Consider the following 17,358-nt stretch of genomic DNA (forward strand, 5'->3'; position numbering starts at 1 on the left):
CTAGCACTTATTTTTCTGGGAGGACACTATAGGAAGTTTACACATCTGACCGCAGCTTGTCTCCTTTTCTGGAGTAGGGTAATTGAGTTATCTGGAACACAAGTTGGTCTGTTTTTTTGTTTCCTCTGTGCTTGACGCCTCACCACCATCACATCTAGAAGTATTTCCACACCCTATTTTAGTTCTTATTACTGCTTCTTCTAAAATAAGAGAGTTAGAACAGCTTGACTAAAACAGGAGGAAAAAATGTTTTGCTGGGATATTTACAGATACTGGATGTTTTAACCATTTTAACTGTTTTATTAATGTGTACCATTGTTTCTTTTGTAGCCAGCTCCATTGTCAGAAGGGTATAATGTCCTTACTACAGTCTAGGTGAGCTGTGTTGAACTGAATGCCTAGGTGTCTGTTGGAATTAATATGGGAAGGATCAGTATATCCATTCAGTGGGGAAAAAAGGTGTAACAAGGTTCTCCAAAGACACAATAAAGGGAGGAATGGCAACACAAGGAACAGCTACGAGATATGCATTAGGACATTAAGCTGCATAAGCAGATGTCCTTCTCTAAAGTGTATGGCAATATGCACTCAACAGAAGGGCATAGTGATTGATTGTGTTATGTCTCCCACTGCAGGGTTGGTCTAGAGCCTACATCATACCTCATCATTGCTGGGATGCTGGCAAGGGCACAAGCAATGTTTACGGTTGTCTGAAAGACACGCCCATCTAGACTGCTCTCACTCCCTTGCTTGTAGTACACATTATGGGGGATCAAATGGGCTCTTATCCACTCAAGGGAAAGTTGGTTGTCAACAAGCTTTATAAATGCTTCCATTGCTTTAAATATCTGACTAGAACTAGATGAATAGATCTATTCATTGTTTGAACTGTTTTTAATAGTTTTCCTTTTTGTTGTTAATTAGAAAGCCACACCAGAAGGTCCAAGCCTGGTACCCATGACAGGCGCATGACCCACATCCTAGGCACACATTTATCTTTAAATTATTTCAAGCTTTTGGATTCAGACTTTTTAGCAAACACATCAATCAAATGACTTTTTTTAAATCTGAGTCATCTACATTTAAAAGCATTCCAAACCATTTGGCCTTTTCTTCATTTATTTTTCCACTGCCTCTGTTATATTCTTACCATGGCTCTTTCCCGGCAGACCACTCTAGAGTACCTTTATGAAAGCAGATCCTGTTTGCATTTTTTTTGTAATTTTTCTAGTATGTTCCAGCCTAAACACCTGTTTTTTTAATACTAAAACTGCCAGCAAGCATACATCCCATTTCTCATTCTCAGTCTTCAATTAACAAATAATAAATTAATATTTTCAGTTCCTTTTGTCACTCTCTCTGTACTCTGGAGACTTCTTCCAGAAATGTTGTTTCATATCCATTCACAAAAATTACCTTTATTTCACTTCTACACTGCCTTCATTCCCCTTCTTATCTTTTCTAGGTGTTTAAAATGCTTCTCTTACTTCCGGTCATCTTATTTTGATTATTTCTCCACCAGGTTTGGACTAATTGAAAAATCCCTCCCCATTAATCAGCTGGTTTTCCTTGTAATGTTTGCTCTGTTTTAAGCCTCAGCTGTTGCCTAGCAGAAGGTTTTACAAGTCTTTCTTCTCAACACATTACAGGGCCTCAGTTTTAAAGCTGAGGCATTCCATCATACAAGGAATATGTTCACAAATATTTTGAAGTTCTATTTCTGTAGAAGCACTGTGTCCAAGTTCTCCTGACTATTGTCCATCCCTTTCAACACCATTTAAAAGCATTTGTCTGGGCTACAGCGATGCTTGTTTTTACTTCACCTAAGCTCTGTGTCACACAACTTGTTGATTATGATTCTCTTGGAATTACTCTACCTCCCCTTTTAACCCATTTAATGTCTCTGAAAACTCCCGTATTTTCTATACAGGAGTTACGTATTTTAAACTCTATTGGTACTTGTTTTAACAAGAACAATGTGCAAGCTGACTGGAAGTTCTTTGACCTTTGCAATCTTGACATTCTAAAATTAGGCCATTCAGAAATAATGGTTTTGTCTACTTGAATGTTCTCATCTTCACTCTTGTCAAGTACCTACTCTCAAATACTTAGATTTTTTTATTACTATATATTACCTGTTCATACTTCCCTGAATTAACTCAATGGTGACTTGCAGGTATTCATCAGACTCAGTTATTTACCCAACTCATTTCATGTCGTACATGCATGCATGTACCAGTTCAACTGCAAAGCTTTAATTCGACTATACTTTTATGCTTCCACTCCTCCACTTTTATGTATAAAAAGATAAGAGAGTACCTTTCCCAACACAGAACTGGTAGCTACTTCCAGGGAAGACATACTACAAATGTTAACATTAAATATCTGGGAACTGAGCTTGAGAGCAAAATGTATTACGATAGTGCAACAATTTCCATACAAAAATGGAATAGAAATTGAGTGGGGAAATGACAATCTAGAGTAACAGGATGTGTAAGCAGTCATAGCATGTGAAAATCTGGGTGTAGCAATTAATTAACCTTAAGTACGATTCAAGACTAATATACACTTAAAGGCTGTAACCCTTCTCCCACTTTAGTGGATGAGGGTACAAGTCAAGTTGATACCAGGCATTCGATAGCGCTGTTCAATCCAGTTGACTGAAGTACACAGCACTGTTGAATGTCTTGGGAACCAAGTTTGTTATCTGAGATCAGAACACTATAACACAGTCCATCTGTTGAGGAGCACTTCCAAAGTCTCCTCTTATACTAAAAGTTTTAATGCACATACAAGCTTGATCTGGCTTCAAATTCAACAGATTTTTATGCATATTTCTACTCTGAAGCAACAATTTAACCTCAACTAACTTACCAGATCACATATGGAAGATGATGTATGAATTTTTGGAGAAAAATCAAAAATACAGATGTAAAACTGAAACATTTTACATACTCAAAGAAATAATTAGGACTAGGTAAATTGTCCGTGTGAGAAATTGGAATCCTAGGCTCTTAAATAGGCTCAAGTTGTTAGAAGGCAGACTAGGGATGGACGGTGTAAATGGGATTTGGAATTATTATTTTCCCAGACAAGAAAGTAAGAGGGAGAATGCAGTACGCAAACTCATCTCTGATGTATGCAAGGTTTACATCAAAGCCACCCAGTTCCAGAACAAGAAACAGGTAACGGCAAAACATTCTGTGCTTAGAAAGGGAAACACACTCATCCCATGTGGATATCATTGTACAGCTTTGTCTTTTCTCGGTCATGTACATCATAAAACAGTCTAGTTGGACAGCCAAATTATATCTGCCTTCAGCCTAACCTACTGCTAATCATAAGCACAGTGCTAACACAAACTCTGCTGCAACCTATAGGCTTTGATATGAAACAGAAAAGCCAATTCTCCCATAAATTATATGCTTGTTAGGAAAGTAGTATTTCCTTAATGGAATAATACCAGTAGATGCACAATGTAAAGGTTATCAAAACAGCATAACTGTAATTTCAACAGGAAAGCAGACAAGTAAGAAAAAGAAAAGAATAAATTAAGATTTTTTTTCACAAACATTTACTTACTTTTTCACTGCAAAGACTACGAGTCCAATTGAATAGTTGCCTTGCTTAAACTGTTCATTTATGATGTCATAATTATAGGTGCCTTCCCAGATGATTGGAGCAAGCCAAGGAGTCAAAATGTTAACATCGGTCCTCCTGCATAAGGACAGCATCACAATATAGGCTTTTAGATTTTAAGGTGGCAACATAAAATTAAAATTAAGGTACTTTAGTTTTATCATCTTATTCTAAGCTAGGTCTCAATCTAACTGCAAAATGACACAGTGATTTCATGATGTAATTCAGTTTTTTTTTTTGCCTTTTTTCACGAAGACATATGCAGAATCATTCTATAATGGTTTTAAAAAATACATTGATATTATCAACACAGAACTCAAATGCAAGTGCAATGAAAGATTTATGTACACCAACTATTTCTGGACAAGTTGCTTTGCATCCTTTGTATCCACATTTGTACAGTTCAATGAAAGGAGAGATAAGTTGCTGAATGACTAGTTGATGAATAAAAATGATCAAACGCATAGTTAGTAAAATATCTTAGTAAAAACAAAGTAAGTTTGATTTTGGGGGGGCAAGCCCCTCACACTCCCATGTGGTAGGCTGCACCCCCACATCCACTTTACACAACTTTGAGATCACTCCATAATGGGGGAAGATGTCATCCCAGACTTTTGCAGCAACCACAAAGCAGCTGTTTTACTGCTACTCAACATGTAAGCACGGCAGAATGCAGCACTCACAGATTTTGACCTGAAAGCCTTATACAGCTGTCCAGTGACACCACATGGAATGTCAAACAATTTCCTCCAACACTCAGGTAGTAATACTGCATTATTACACAACATGGAATGTCAAACAATTTCCTCCAACACTCAGGCAGTAATACTGCATTATTATGCAGTTCGACAGCAGTTAGGTCTGCAGTGGGAGTGACGGATGCGTTTAAGGTGGAGGTGGGGTTACATCAAGGATCAGCTCTGAGCCCTTTCTTATTTGCAATGGTGATGGACAGGTTGACAGACGAGATCAGACAGGAGTCCCCCATGGACTATGATGTTTGCAGATGACATTGTGATCTGTAGTGAGAGTAGGGAACAGGTGGAGGAGACCCTGGGGAGATGGAGATATGCTCTAGAGAGAAGAGGAATGAAGGTCAGCAGGACTAAGACAGAATATATGTGTGTGAATGAGAGGGAGGATAGAGGAATGGTGAAGATGCAAGGAGTAGAGGTGGCGAAGGTGGATGAGTTTAAATACTTGGGGTCAATAGTTCAGAGTAATGGTGAGTGTGGAAGAGAGGTGAAGAAGAGAGTACAAGCAGGATGGAGTGGGTGGAGAAGAGTGTCAGGAGTGATTTGTGACAGACGAGTACCTGTAAGAGTGAAAGGGTAGGTCTACAAGAGGGTAGTGAGACCAGCTAAGTTATATGGGTTGGAGACAGTGGTACTGACAAAAAGGCAGGAGTATGAACTGGATGTGGCAGAATTAAAGATGTTAAAATTTGCACTGGGTGTGACAAGGGTGGACAGGATTAGGAATAAGTATATTAGAGGGTCAAGCCTAGGTTGGAAGGTTTGGAGACAAAGCCAGAGAGGCACGATTATGTTGGTTTGGACATGTGCTGAGGAGGGATGCTGAGTATATTGGGAAAAAGATGCTAAGGATGAAGCTACCATGTACCAGGAAAAGAGGAAGGCCTAAGGTAAGGTTTATGGATGTGGTGAGAGAGGACATGTAGGTGGTTGGTGTGACAGAGCAAGATACAGAGGACAGGAAGAAATGGAAACAGGGGTCGCCACAGCAGATCACCTAATGGGAATAGCCGAAAGATGATGATGATGATGATGCAGTTCACTAAATGCAAGCCACTGTTTTGCTTCCAGCTGCCTGTTTACCAGTTAGACCCTACAGCATTCACCATTTCATCCTCCATCACTGGCTAAGAGCAGTTCAAAGTACAGTCACTAGTCAAGCAGTTCCGGGCATTTCTTTTATAGATTCATAGATAGATACTAGGCTATTGGCCATAGAGCCTATATAAGCCTAGCCAAACGGTACCCTGGCTTTTGCCACCCAAGAAAATTATTTTCCCTTGCCCCTGTCAAGCAGAGCCACAGAAGTGATCCCCGGGGTGAATTTCCTATCTCCCATCCAATCATCACGATTTTTCTTGAACAGTGCTAATGAGGAGCTTTGTTTGATACAGATAGGTAGTTTGTTCCAGAGTATGGGAAGTCTCTGGGACAGGAATCTATCCCTCCAGCATGTTTTGTTTATTGTGGTGACAAGGTTTAGGTCCTTAGAGCGTGTAGCTCGGAACGATTGGGACTTCTTTGTGTGGAGCATGTCCAACAGCTCTGGGTTTGACATAACTTTGTATGTTAGGCAGGGATTGCCTCTGAGTAGGCGATATGCGTTGGAGTTTTTTGAGACTGTCTGCGTAGGGCATCTGTTTGAGGCCAGTAATCCTCTTTGTGAGGTATTTCTGTGGCCTATCCAGTTGTTGTAGATGTCTTGTGAGGTACATACCAAAAGGGGTGTTGTACTCTATAATAGGTCTAATGGGTGATGAGTAGAGGGGAACAATGACCTCTTTTTTCCTGGATGAGAAACCTTTTGTGATGAGGTGTGCCATGTAGAAGGATTTCCTGACTACTGTGGCAATGTGATTATCAAAGGAGAGACTACTGTCCACCTGTGTCCCAAGGTCTCTTATCACACTTTCGGTGTTAAGTAGACTACCGCCTATGTGGTAGTTCATGGGTACAGAGTTTTTACCAAATGGGATAACAATGTAGTTTTTGGCATTGAGCTTGAGGCCATGGCTTTGACACCAGGCATCTGTCTCAGTAAGGCCCTTTTGTAGGATGTCCACATCTTTAGGAGTTTTGATTATGGCTCCTAGTTTGCAGTCATCTGCGAACTTTGTTAGCCAAAGACCTTCTGTGTTAGCCTGTACTTCAGAGAAGTAGATACCAAACAGGAGAGGACCTAGGACTGAACCCTGTGGTACTCCACTTGTCACTGGTCTGAAGTTGGATTTAGAGTCTGCTACTTTCACAGTGTGGGTTCTGTCAGGGAGCCAGTTGGCAACCCATCTTGTGACATAGGGATTTATACCTAGTTTAGTGAGTTTGTCTATAATTCCAGAGTAGGGGATGGTGTCGAAAGCCTTGGCGAGATTTAGATAGGCTGTGTGAACCACCTTACCCTCATCTACGGCTTTGGTGACCGCTTCAAAGAAGTTTATCAGGTTTAGGAGACATGATCTGCCTTTTACAAACCCGAACTGGGTAGGGTCTAGAGTTTGGAGATTACCAATGTCAGTGTTTATAAGTTCCATGATGATACGCTCCATAGCCTTGCAGACCAGGCTAGTCAGGCTAATGGGGCGGTAGTTCCCGGGGTCGTGTTGGCTCCCCCTTTGTGGAGTGGGATAACTGTTGCTGTGCGCCATTCAGTGGGCACAAAGCCTGATGTGGTGCCAATTCGTTCTGTAGTTCATGTAGAACGCAGCCTGGGATGTTGTCCGGTCCCATGGATGCTGTGTTCTTGGCTTTGGAGAGTGTGCTTTTTACCTGTGCAGCCATGCTTACAGGTACTTTGCATTCTTCAAGTATAGAGATGGGCCCTTTAGGGGATGAGAGAGGGGTAAAGTTAGCACTGAACCTATCTGCCAGGATGTTGGCAATATCAGTTGGTTCTGTATATTTAGTGCCATTGTGCTGTAACTTTTTAGCAGGCTTTCTTGTTTTCATTACTACCTGCTGCACATTCACAGTAAACAGGTATCTAAAGGGAATAAAGAACCTATCATCCAGGTAGTCAGTTGAAGCTGATTGGAGTTAGGGTGTATCAAACACCCTGTTCTTGTCTGAGTAGATCCAGTTAGTGAGGAAGCTTGTGGTAATTGCTGCTGACCATTTACAAAATAAAGGAGAATCACTTTTGTCTTGGCCAGAAGGGAGTCACCACGATGATCTAGGGAGATTCCTTCTGAATCTTCAGATGCATCCTGGATATAAGTGAAAAGGGTGGAAAAGCATGCAGGAACATGCCTTTTCTTTTCCTTGGACAGGAAAAAAGTTAAGTACCTACCATAACGTTCCATGTTAGTTGTCTTTATCTCGCCTTCCTTCTTGCTGTTTGGGTTCGGAGCCAATCCTCGGCTCTGACTCTGCCATCTTCTATAGCTCGAGAGCTGTTTACTGGCTTGAGGCTACCCCGTATCTCAGAATGCCCAGCGTCAGCTACCCAGATCTCGTTTGTGATAGCGCACACTAGACATAAGTAGAGTAATCAGATACCTAAAAACTGGTTGTCCAATACACTTTACAAGGAAAGAGTCATAAATTACCTGGCGTGTGAAGAAATAAACGATACTCAGCCAGTGAAAACAAAAAGGAACTCCTCACAATCCTCTAGGAAGGGGGAAGGAGGGAGGGACATAAGAAGGAAGGCAAGATAAAGACAACCAACATGGAACGTTATGGTAGGTACATAACTTCTTTATGTTAAGTTTTCCATCTCGCCTTCGTTTTTGCTGTTTGGGACAGTGTCCCTAGCACCTAAAATCCCGGGTGGCTCATTGGAACAGACTCTTCAGAACAGTAGAACCAAAGGAAGCTCTGCTCTGGGAGACCATATCCACCTTGTAATGAAAGACAAAAGTGTGAGGGTTTGCCCAAGTGGCAGATGCACAGACTGAGTCTATGGGCAACCTAGACTGAAAGGCTACAGAGGTGGCTAATGCTCTAGTGGAATGACCTTTTGGTTTAGCTGTTAACTCTTTATTTCATAACTGATAAATAAAGGCAATAGTATCAGATAACCATCTGGATAAGGTCACCTTAGAAACTGGAAGGCCTTGTTTATTGAAAGCATAAGAAAGAAATAACTGATCTGACTTTCTTAGTTCCTTAGTTCTATGGAGGTAAAAACGCAATTGTCTGTGCACATCCAATTGGTGGAGCTTATATTCTGCCTTGTTGCTGTGATTAGGAAAGAAAACTGGGAGATCTATGGATTGATTCAAATTGTTCTCTGAGCAGACTTTAGAAATAAAGGATGGATTGGCCCTCAGAGAAACTCTGTCCTTGTGAAACACCAGGTAAGGACGATGAACACACAGTGCTTGAAGTTCTGAGACACGTCTAGCTGAAGTGATAGCAACCAGAAAAAGTGTCTTCTAAGAAAGAAGGAACATGATGCTGCTGGTTCAAAGGGAGGCAAAATTAAGGAAGCTAAAACTAAATTGAGATCCCAAGGAGGAGGAGGATCTCTAACTGGGGGTCTAAGAAGAGATGTTCCTCTCATAAAGGCCTTGCAGAGCTTATGAGACATTATGCTAGAATTAAACATACCGATATGAAAATTAGAAATGGCAGCTAGTTGTACTCTAATGGTAGCGGAAGCCGCACCAGACTGAAAGAGTTGTGCTAGAAATTCAAGAATTTCATGGACTGGGGCTGAGAAAGGATCCAAATTTCTAGATTCTGCCCAGTAAGAAAACCGTTTCCATTTACTAGCATATGTTTTCCTCGTAGTAAACTTATGTGAGGAAACAATAATATCACGGACTGCTGGAGAGATATTGGTAAGCCTGGTTAAGGCTGGAAGTGTAGTAACCAAGATGTGAGCTGGAGAGTTTGAAGTGATTGGTGTAACCCACCTGATTGATGAATCAGAAGATCTGGAACCGGGTCCAGAATCCACGGTTGATCCAGAAGGTGGAGGTGCAGGAACGGGAACCACATCTGTCAAGGCCAATATGGGGCAATGAGGATCATTTTGCAACCCAACGATTTTGCTTTCTGTATGAGTCTTGGTATTAGGAGAAAAGGGGGAAAAGCGTAAAGGAGTCCCTGAGGCCAATCGTGGACTAGAGCATCTCTGAGTATATGACCTGGAAGAGGAAGTAGGGAGAAGTAGCTGCTGCATTTGTTGCTGAGAGGAGTGGCAAATAGGTCACAGCAAGGCTGTTCCCATTTGCGGAAGATAAGATCCGCAACTTCCTGATTCAGAGACCACTCGTGAGGATAGCTCTGCTGAGCCTGTCCGCTATGACGCTGGATTTCCCAGGGATGTGCATTGCTATCAGAAAACATTGGGAGGAAATCGCCCACTGCCACAGTCTGAGTGTTTCTCGACACAAGGAGTAAGACCTGGTCCCACCCTGTTTGTTGATGTACCACACCACTGACATGTTGTCCATTTGGATTGCAATGGTCCCAGAAGGAAGAGAGTCTTGAAGGGCTTGCAATGCTAGGAGAACCGCTCTCATTTCTAGGACATTGATATGCAGATGGTACTCGTGAGGTTGCCAAGTGCCTTGGACTGTCCTGCCTACATAATGCCCCACCCCCCCAATCAGGGAGGCGTCCGTGGTCACTGTGGCTACTGGAGGGGGTTGTATGAAAGGTCTGCCCTGAATTACTAGTGGGGAGACCATCCACTAAGAAAGGTGCCTTTTGCATGTTTCTGTGATCAGGATCATGTGAGACATGCGTAGTTCCTGGAAAGACCACTGCGTGAAAAGAAGCCACTGAAGGATTTTCATGTGGAAACGCGCTAATGGGACAAGAAGAATGGCAGCTACCATGCAGCCTAGAGCTTGGAGGACATGTCTGACTTGAACCCTTTTGCTCTGCATTAGAATTAACACTTGTTGATGAATAGTGGAAACTCTTTCCTGTGGTAATCTCGCAAACATTTCTTTTGTGTTTAACTCTGCTCCTATGTACGTGATAGACTGACAGGGCAACAAGGCAGATTTTTCTAAATTTACTGTAATGCCTAGTTGAGTGCATGATGTGATTGTATAATCCCCTGCCTCTAAGAGTTGATGCCTAGTGGTAGCAGTCAGGAGCCAGTCGTCTAGATAGGGAAACACCTGGAATCCTTGATGCCTTAGGTGAGCCGTGGACTACTGGCATTCACTTAGTGAACACCCTGGGGGCTGAGGTGAGACCAAAGGGCAGAGCTCTGAACTGATAATGACTGGCCCCTACCCGGAAGCGAAGAAATCTCCTGGAGCGTCTGTCCATCTTGATATGGTAGTACGCGTCCTGAAGATCTATCGAGCACATCCAATTGTCCTGACCCAGAAAAGGGAAAATGGACTGCAGTGTCACCATCTAGAACTTTTCTTTTTGTACAGATTTGTTCAATCTGCTGAGATCCAGTATTGTTCTCCAGTCCCCTGTCTTTTTTGGTACTAAAAAGAATCTTGAGTAAGTTCCGGATCCTAGTTGGTCTGCGGGGACTTCTTGAATGGCTCTTTTTTCTAGCAGTCTTGAAACTTCTGTGACTGCTTGATCCCTTAGATTGAGTGGGACATCTGGGATGGGCTTTTCTGATTCTATGGAGGATTGATGGAAGGGAATTTTGTAACCTCCGGATATGATGGATAGTACCCATCTGTCTCTTGTGGCTTTTGGGTACAGCGAAAGTCTTCCCCAGACTGCCTCCAGAGGTGAGCAGTCGGGCAACCCTTCAAGGATGCTGGAAGGGCTTGGCAGAGAAGGTTTCTCTGTCACCCTGGTTTTGCAGTCCCCCTCTGCCACGTCTGTTATTGTTGTTTCCCCCTCTGCCCCTGGGGGAAAAATAACCACGTGTGTCAGGCAAGGGTCCCTGGGATTTTCAGAACCACATCTTTCCGCTCTTCTGACCCTTGGGATAAGGTCTGGAAGGAGTGGAAAAACGGACTCCCACGGCAGAGAGAGCCTTGCCTTCCTGCTCACACCTGGTCAATGTGTCTTTCACCTGAGGCCCAAAGAGAAAGGAGCCATCAAAGGGAGTATTGGTGAAAGACACTCGAAAGGGTTCCACAAACTGACACAGCCGCATCCAAGCATGTCTCCTGAGAGCCACACCTGTCCCTGTGGCTCTGCTCGCTCCATCGGCTGCATAGGAAATCAGCCTCATGGAGGAGTTGACTATGGAATTAAGAGTCGCAAGCTGAAAAGCTACTTTGGCTGGTGCTCCCTTAGTTGTAGGATCTTGAAGGGCATCTCCAAGCTCTTTCAGGAGATCCCTTTGAAGACGTGTAAAATGCCATAGATAGTTCAGGGACCTCATTGAAAAGGTCGCTGAAGCAAACATTCGCTTTCCATATCTGTCCATCATCCGAGACTCCATGTTCGGAGGATGAACAGATGAAGAGGTTTCTGCTAACTCTTTCCGGGTGGCTGCTGCTACCACCAATGGCATCAACAGGCACACCTTTGGAGAGGAATTATTTGTCCTGGGGGGCTGTAATAAATTTGTTTGGTCTCCTCGGAGTAGGTTCCACAGAATCTGGAGCTGCCCAAACCTTTCAAGCCACTACTGACATGAGTGGATTGAAAGGAGGAGATACCCAGGAAGTGGAAGGTCGGGAACCGAATGCGTTCAGGTATACAGACTCGTCCTCGGTAGGGGCTAGGGAAGTCCAGTCCCTCCTCTAAGCATTTCAAGGATGTCCAAAAAGGAAACATCTTCAGAGGGGGACCTTGGGACCCTTCCGATTCATCCATATCTGTATCTGAAGTGACAGACTCAGGGGAGTCTATGTACTTCCTCTTGCACTTCTTCCAGGGAGGCTCTTCCAAGTGATCAGGGGAGGCATCACCCAAATGGGGTGTCCTGGGGCATAGGTTCCCTCTGCTTGGGGTCTGGAGGAGGAGTAGAGGTTGGAACAGACACCACGGGGGGAGGAGTCGATGGAGCTGGCAGTAGAGCTGTTTTGGGGAACAGCACACTCCGCATGACTTTGAAGGCGTCCCAACCTCTAGGCAGAGAAAGCTCCGGCTCCATAGAAACAGGAGTCTTTCTCCGCGTTGAGGGTGATGGCTCCGAGGCCGATGTGGGAGCCGAGCTCACCTGCGCCAAAGCTCAGAGGGGAGAACGGGGTCGGGGACAAGGGTCCAATGCCACTCCCCCCCCCTTGGAGCCGACGAGAGAGCCTCGGTGCCCAGATCCCATGATAGAAGGTAGAATCAAATAATTGGAACCGAAGGAGAGATGATGATCGGCGCCGACAGTTCTACTACCTGTGAATCCATGGTCTCCGGCTCGGAGCTAAATGTAGTCGGAGGAGGAACAGAAATAGAGGCGGTTGGAGCCGATACCTGTTGAGATGGGCTGGACAGAATTTTTGCCAGTGCCTGTGACTTAAGCAACCTACTTACTACTCTCTCCACATCATGATCTCATAATCCAGAGGATCAAGAGGAGTGGGAAGAATGATAGCTACGTTCATTCTGTAGCAGAGGTTACTGAGGTGCCGAGTGGATGGACTCCAAGGACAGAGACCTCAGTATCTTATGGCTCCGAAATAGCAGATGGAGCCGACGGAGGAGTTGTCTTGTTGGTGCCAGCCGGCACCGACATACTTGGTTGGTCAAGTAAAGGCGTCGGCTCCGAAGGTGGAGCCGATGGCTTGACAGACTTAGGAGATTTCGCTGGCTGAGTACTTTTAGCTCGAGAATCCTGAGGCTTCAATAATCCCCGAAGGATTCACTTGTTTTTGCGCTCCTGCAGGACCTTTAGACTAAAAGTGTGACATATAGAACAGGAGTCCTGCAGGTGAACAGCGTCCAAACAATATACACAACTAGTGTGCCCATCTGTCAGAGACATTTTCTGACAGCATGAGTCTCACTTTTTGAAGCCAGAAACCTTGGTATCTTTAGACATTTTTACAAACAACAATAAGAAAAAAACTATACTATAAAACTAAGAAACTAACTTTTTTTTTTTTTACAGTTAAGGGACAGAAGGAGAGCCTCTAATTAAATGGCTGTCCTAAAGGGGGGGGGGGGAGAACTCTCTAATTTAAATGAGTTCAGGGGAGATAGAAGGCCTGCGAGTTATGGAGCGATGGCCAGAAAAGCTACAACATACAAGAAGCGATAAGGGATAAAGTAATATATAGACAAAAACTTACATTTTTAAGAATAAACAACAAATAATAGAAAAATCTATACTAAGCCTGAGCCAGTAATGAATCAACCTCGCAGCTGAAGCAGCAAACGAAATCTGGGTAGCTGACGCTGGGCATGCTGGGATAAGGGGTAGCCTTGAGCCAGTAAACAGCTCTCGAGCTATAGAAGATGGCCGAGTCAGAGCCGAGGATCGGCTCTGAACCCAAACAGCAAGAACGAAGGCGAGATGGACAATTTAACATTCTGTCTTTCAGGCCTTCCTGCATGGAGTCCTGAAGCAGAATCTTACTAGCTGACTGTTCAAAGAGGCAAATAGGTCTAACTTGAGGAACCCTCTACAGATGGATCAAATATTGGTAGAACCCCTGACCTAGTTTCCATTCACCCTAGTCCTGCTCAGTTTATCTGCCTCAATTTTGCTCTGATGGAATAGAGGACATCTGTAGTGTGAAACTGTTCTGTGAAGCTATATCCTAAGTTAATATGGCTAGGCTGCAAAGGAGGTATGACTTGGTTCCCTCTTGCTTGCTGATGTACCACAGGACTATGGCATTGTCTGTAACCACCTGAAGAGGTCCTAGCAACCAAGAATCTTTCAGAGAGTTAAGTGCCTTCAACAAGGCAAGCATCTTCTTGATATTTATGTGCTTGCATTTGCCCTTGGTGTCCCACACCCCCTGCACTTTTATACCTCTTGAAACTTTTCCCAAAGCAGAGTCTGAGACATCTGTAGTGACTGACTACTTTGGAGCAGGGAGGGAGAAGAGGAGACCTGGATTTTGGGGAATTTCTTGTTTCCAAGTGATTTCTCTGCTGACAAACCCCAGCACTGAGATATGAAAAGACACAAGGATGTTCGTGCTGGGAAAAGATTACAGATACCACTCTATCCTTCTCATGTGGAGTCTTGCCAGGGATATCATGAGAATCAAAGATGGCATGAGACCCAAAATCCTGAGTTATTCCCTTGAAGTGACTGAAGCCCGACTAGAAAGCCTTAGAAACAGATCTAAATATAGATCTTTTTTCTACCTGTAGAAGAAAAACTCTTTAAACGGAGGTGAATAGCTTACACCCCAGGAACACAATGCTGTGTGAAGGAATCAAAAAAAGACTTTGGAATGCTCACTTGGAATACCAGCTTGTTTAATAGATGTCTCATCCAAGTTAGAGATTACTGACACTTTGAAAAGGACTCTGCAAAAATAAACAAGTCATCTAAATATGGGAAAATGCTGATATCCTGTATCCAGGAATGAGCCTTAACTGGAGCTAGACACTTTGTAAACAAACTTAGTGCAGTGGATAGTCCAAAGGGTGAGGAAGAGAACTGATAATGTGATACAGGCACACAAAACCTTAAGAAATGCCTGAAGTCTGGATGAAAAGGAATGTGATAATTATCTTTTAAATGTAGTGTTACCAGGAAGCTTAAATGAGGAAGAAGAGCTAACAGGTTGTGAAGTGACAGCATTTTGAACTTGGGCACTATCAAAACAGGATGAGGAAAGAAAGATTCAGAACTGGTCTCCAAGTACCTTCTTTCTTTGACACTGAAAACATCCTTGGATAAAATCTTTTCCCAACCAGAGATGGAGGAACTGATTTTATCACTCTCTGAGACAATATGTGCTGAAGAACAATGGGAGATACAGGAGTCCCGGTCTGGTGGCTGAGGTATTACCCCATGGAAATGAGCAATGTCCTTCCACTGCCATCTGCAACCCCGATGAATGATCTTCAGAACCCATTTGTCTGAAACTATGTGTTGCCATTGTGGAAAGTGGAGATTCAGACTTTCTTGCAGGAAAGAGGGACTGCCAGGCTGGGTGGGAGGGGGGTAAGGTTCCTTAAATAGTCATTCTGACGTGTTAGACTGTCCTTTTGAGGGGTTCTGAATTCTTTTTAGAACCTGCTCCTCACCATTTCTTCTTAAACATCTGTTTACCTGCCTTTTTATGACTGCATATTTTGTTTTTGTTTTTTTGCTGAAATTGGATGAAGGGTTAGAAACCCCTTTACAAAATTTGGGAAAGGAGGACTAAAAAATCTTAGAGATTCCCTGTAACAACTTACTCCTTTCATCATACTTTTTGATAACCTCTGCAGTAAAGGAACCGAAAACTAAATCTCTAGTCAATAGAGAATTTAAAAATCTAATTTTTCACACCTTCTGGAAGGTTCTAAAAACAAGGCCGGGCAAACCTCTTCAAAACAGTACCAGTGGCCACAGTTTTAAAAGTAGTATCAACTTAGTCATGGATACACTAAACTGAGTTGTGAGTGATGAAATTGAAAAAAAAAACTAAATTATTTACAGCAGAATTTTCCTTACAAAAAGAAACTGCAGATAAAACATTGTCATACTTTTACAATTAATGTATGCACCTGACAATTCAAAAATTTGAAGATCAAAGTCACATACACTTTTTTCCACTTTATCAGTAATCTTCCGTTCTTTATTAGAAACAGTAAGATTGGAATTAACCAAATGTTTAGCAGCAGTAGGATTAATTAAAGCTAGAGCTGCTGGGTCAGGTTTGAGAAGTGTATAAAAATTAAAAATACTGAGGAATGTTATACATTCTGCCTTTTTAGATGCAGCACACTATCAGGAAAACTGCAGGCTGTGATGCACATCCTTAAGAGCTGACAGAACTGGAAGAATGGGTGCAGGTTCTGGAAATGACTTCTGTTACAGCTCGTAGTATACTAAGCTCTCCTATGAGTCTGAATCAAACCACTTTGGAAAAAAAACCCTGTATTTGTCACTTTATCTTCCTATCCAGACTGACAATCTTGAATGCCTTCAAGAAAAGAAGTCTCTCTCATCCTTTTTTTTGCCAGGAACTACTTTATAAGAAGGATCAATAGCCTGAATTAAACTCTGAGCCACATCCAGTAAACTACTCCTGTGTAAGGAAATTTGAAGAGGAGTAGATATTTGTTTAGTTTTCTGTTTCTTTCTGATATAAAAAGATGGGTCCAAAAGACGTTATTAATGGCAGAAGCAGCTTTCTCAGGGATATGCACAACATTCTGACTAAAAAGGGAATTCTTCACTGTTCCCTCTCCCAGGGCTAACAAGTGTGGCTCTGGCACCAACAGCCACAGAGGACATGGCTAACCCCTGGGTCCACAGTGGCTGTAGCTGCTGTACCAGAGGGATCAGGGTAAAAGATGAGTGGTCTGAGGAACAAGCTATGACCACTGCAGAGTCACCTATCTGTGGCCAAGGATAATTGCTAGTCTGCTGTTATGGAAAAGCCTGTTTGCTTAACTTTTTCTTTTTCTGGCTGGAAGAAGGACTGACGGTGGGACTTGTAGTCAGTTCCAAAATCAAGTTGAGAATGATAGGTACCTCATTCCCAGGGAAAACAAGCAGCAGAGCTGGCAAAAATATGAAATCTTCAAAAGTCACTGTTTTCACACAAAAACACACCAAAAAAGCACTTTAAAACCCTTTGCCAGCCCACCCCAAAATAAAATAAACAACTTCTTCTCAGAAAAGAATGTTTTTCAATTACTTTAAACATCTTTTAGAATGACAGGAAAACAGTGGGCTCCCATTTAAAAGTACAGTCCAGTCTTGTAACAGTTCATTAAAACACAGATTCATAGCTTAAAAAAAAATTTCCTAAACAGTTAAGTATAATAATAATACATAACTGCCCAGCAAAGGAACAGCACAAGCCAACCACTGATCTTCTAACGTCTGCAGAAGTGAACCATCTACAACAGCAGGAAACTATGACTGTCTTGGCATCCAAACCTGTCTTTTTTGGTCAGCTCATCTGCAGCTTACTGATCGTTTGGATGAGTGGAAGGTAACCTGAAGCTTTAGAAGCTG

General features: G+C 42.8%; 2 protein-coding genes across 3 annotated transcripts in view; both read right to left on the bottom strand.

The window, feature by feature from the left end:
* Window positions 1-17,358, bottom strand: part of LOC122809760 (histo-blood group ABO system transferase-like) — a gene marked incomplete in the record, with an annotated part of 502,208 nt that overhangs the window by 248,203 nt on the left and 236,647 nt on the right.
* LOC122809762 (histo-blood group ABO system transferase-like) overlaps window positions 1-17,358 on the bottom strand; it is a 436,579-nt gene that overhangs the window by 246,495 nt on the left and 172,726 nt on the right. The window contains exon 2 of one of the 2 annotated variants that reach the window (XM_044081489.1): window positions 3,583-3,717. Coding sequence is in view for 1 of the 2 variants with exons in the window: in XM_044081488.1 (XP_043937423.1) it covers window positions 3,583-3,734 (152 nt within the window). In the remaining variant the exon portion in view is untranslated. Of the gene's footprint in view, window positions 1-3,582; window positions 3,735-17,358 lie in introns of those variants that run through there. The other variant, XM_044081488.1, reaches the window with a different exon arrangement.

The sequence above is a fragment of the Protopterus annectens genome, chromosome 8.part0 (genome assembly GCF_019279795.1).
Source record: "Protopterus annectens isolate FY-2018-M chromosome 8.part0, PAN1.0, whole genome shotgun sequence".
Taxonomy (NCBI): domain Eukaryota; kingdom Metazoa; phylum Chordata; order Ceratodontiformes; family Protopteridae; genus Protopterus; species Protopterus annectens.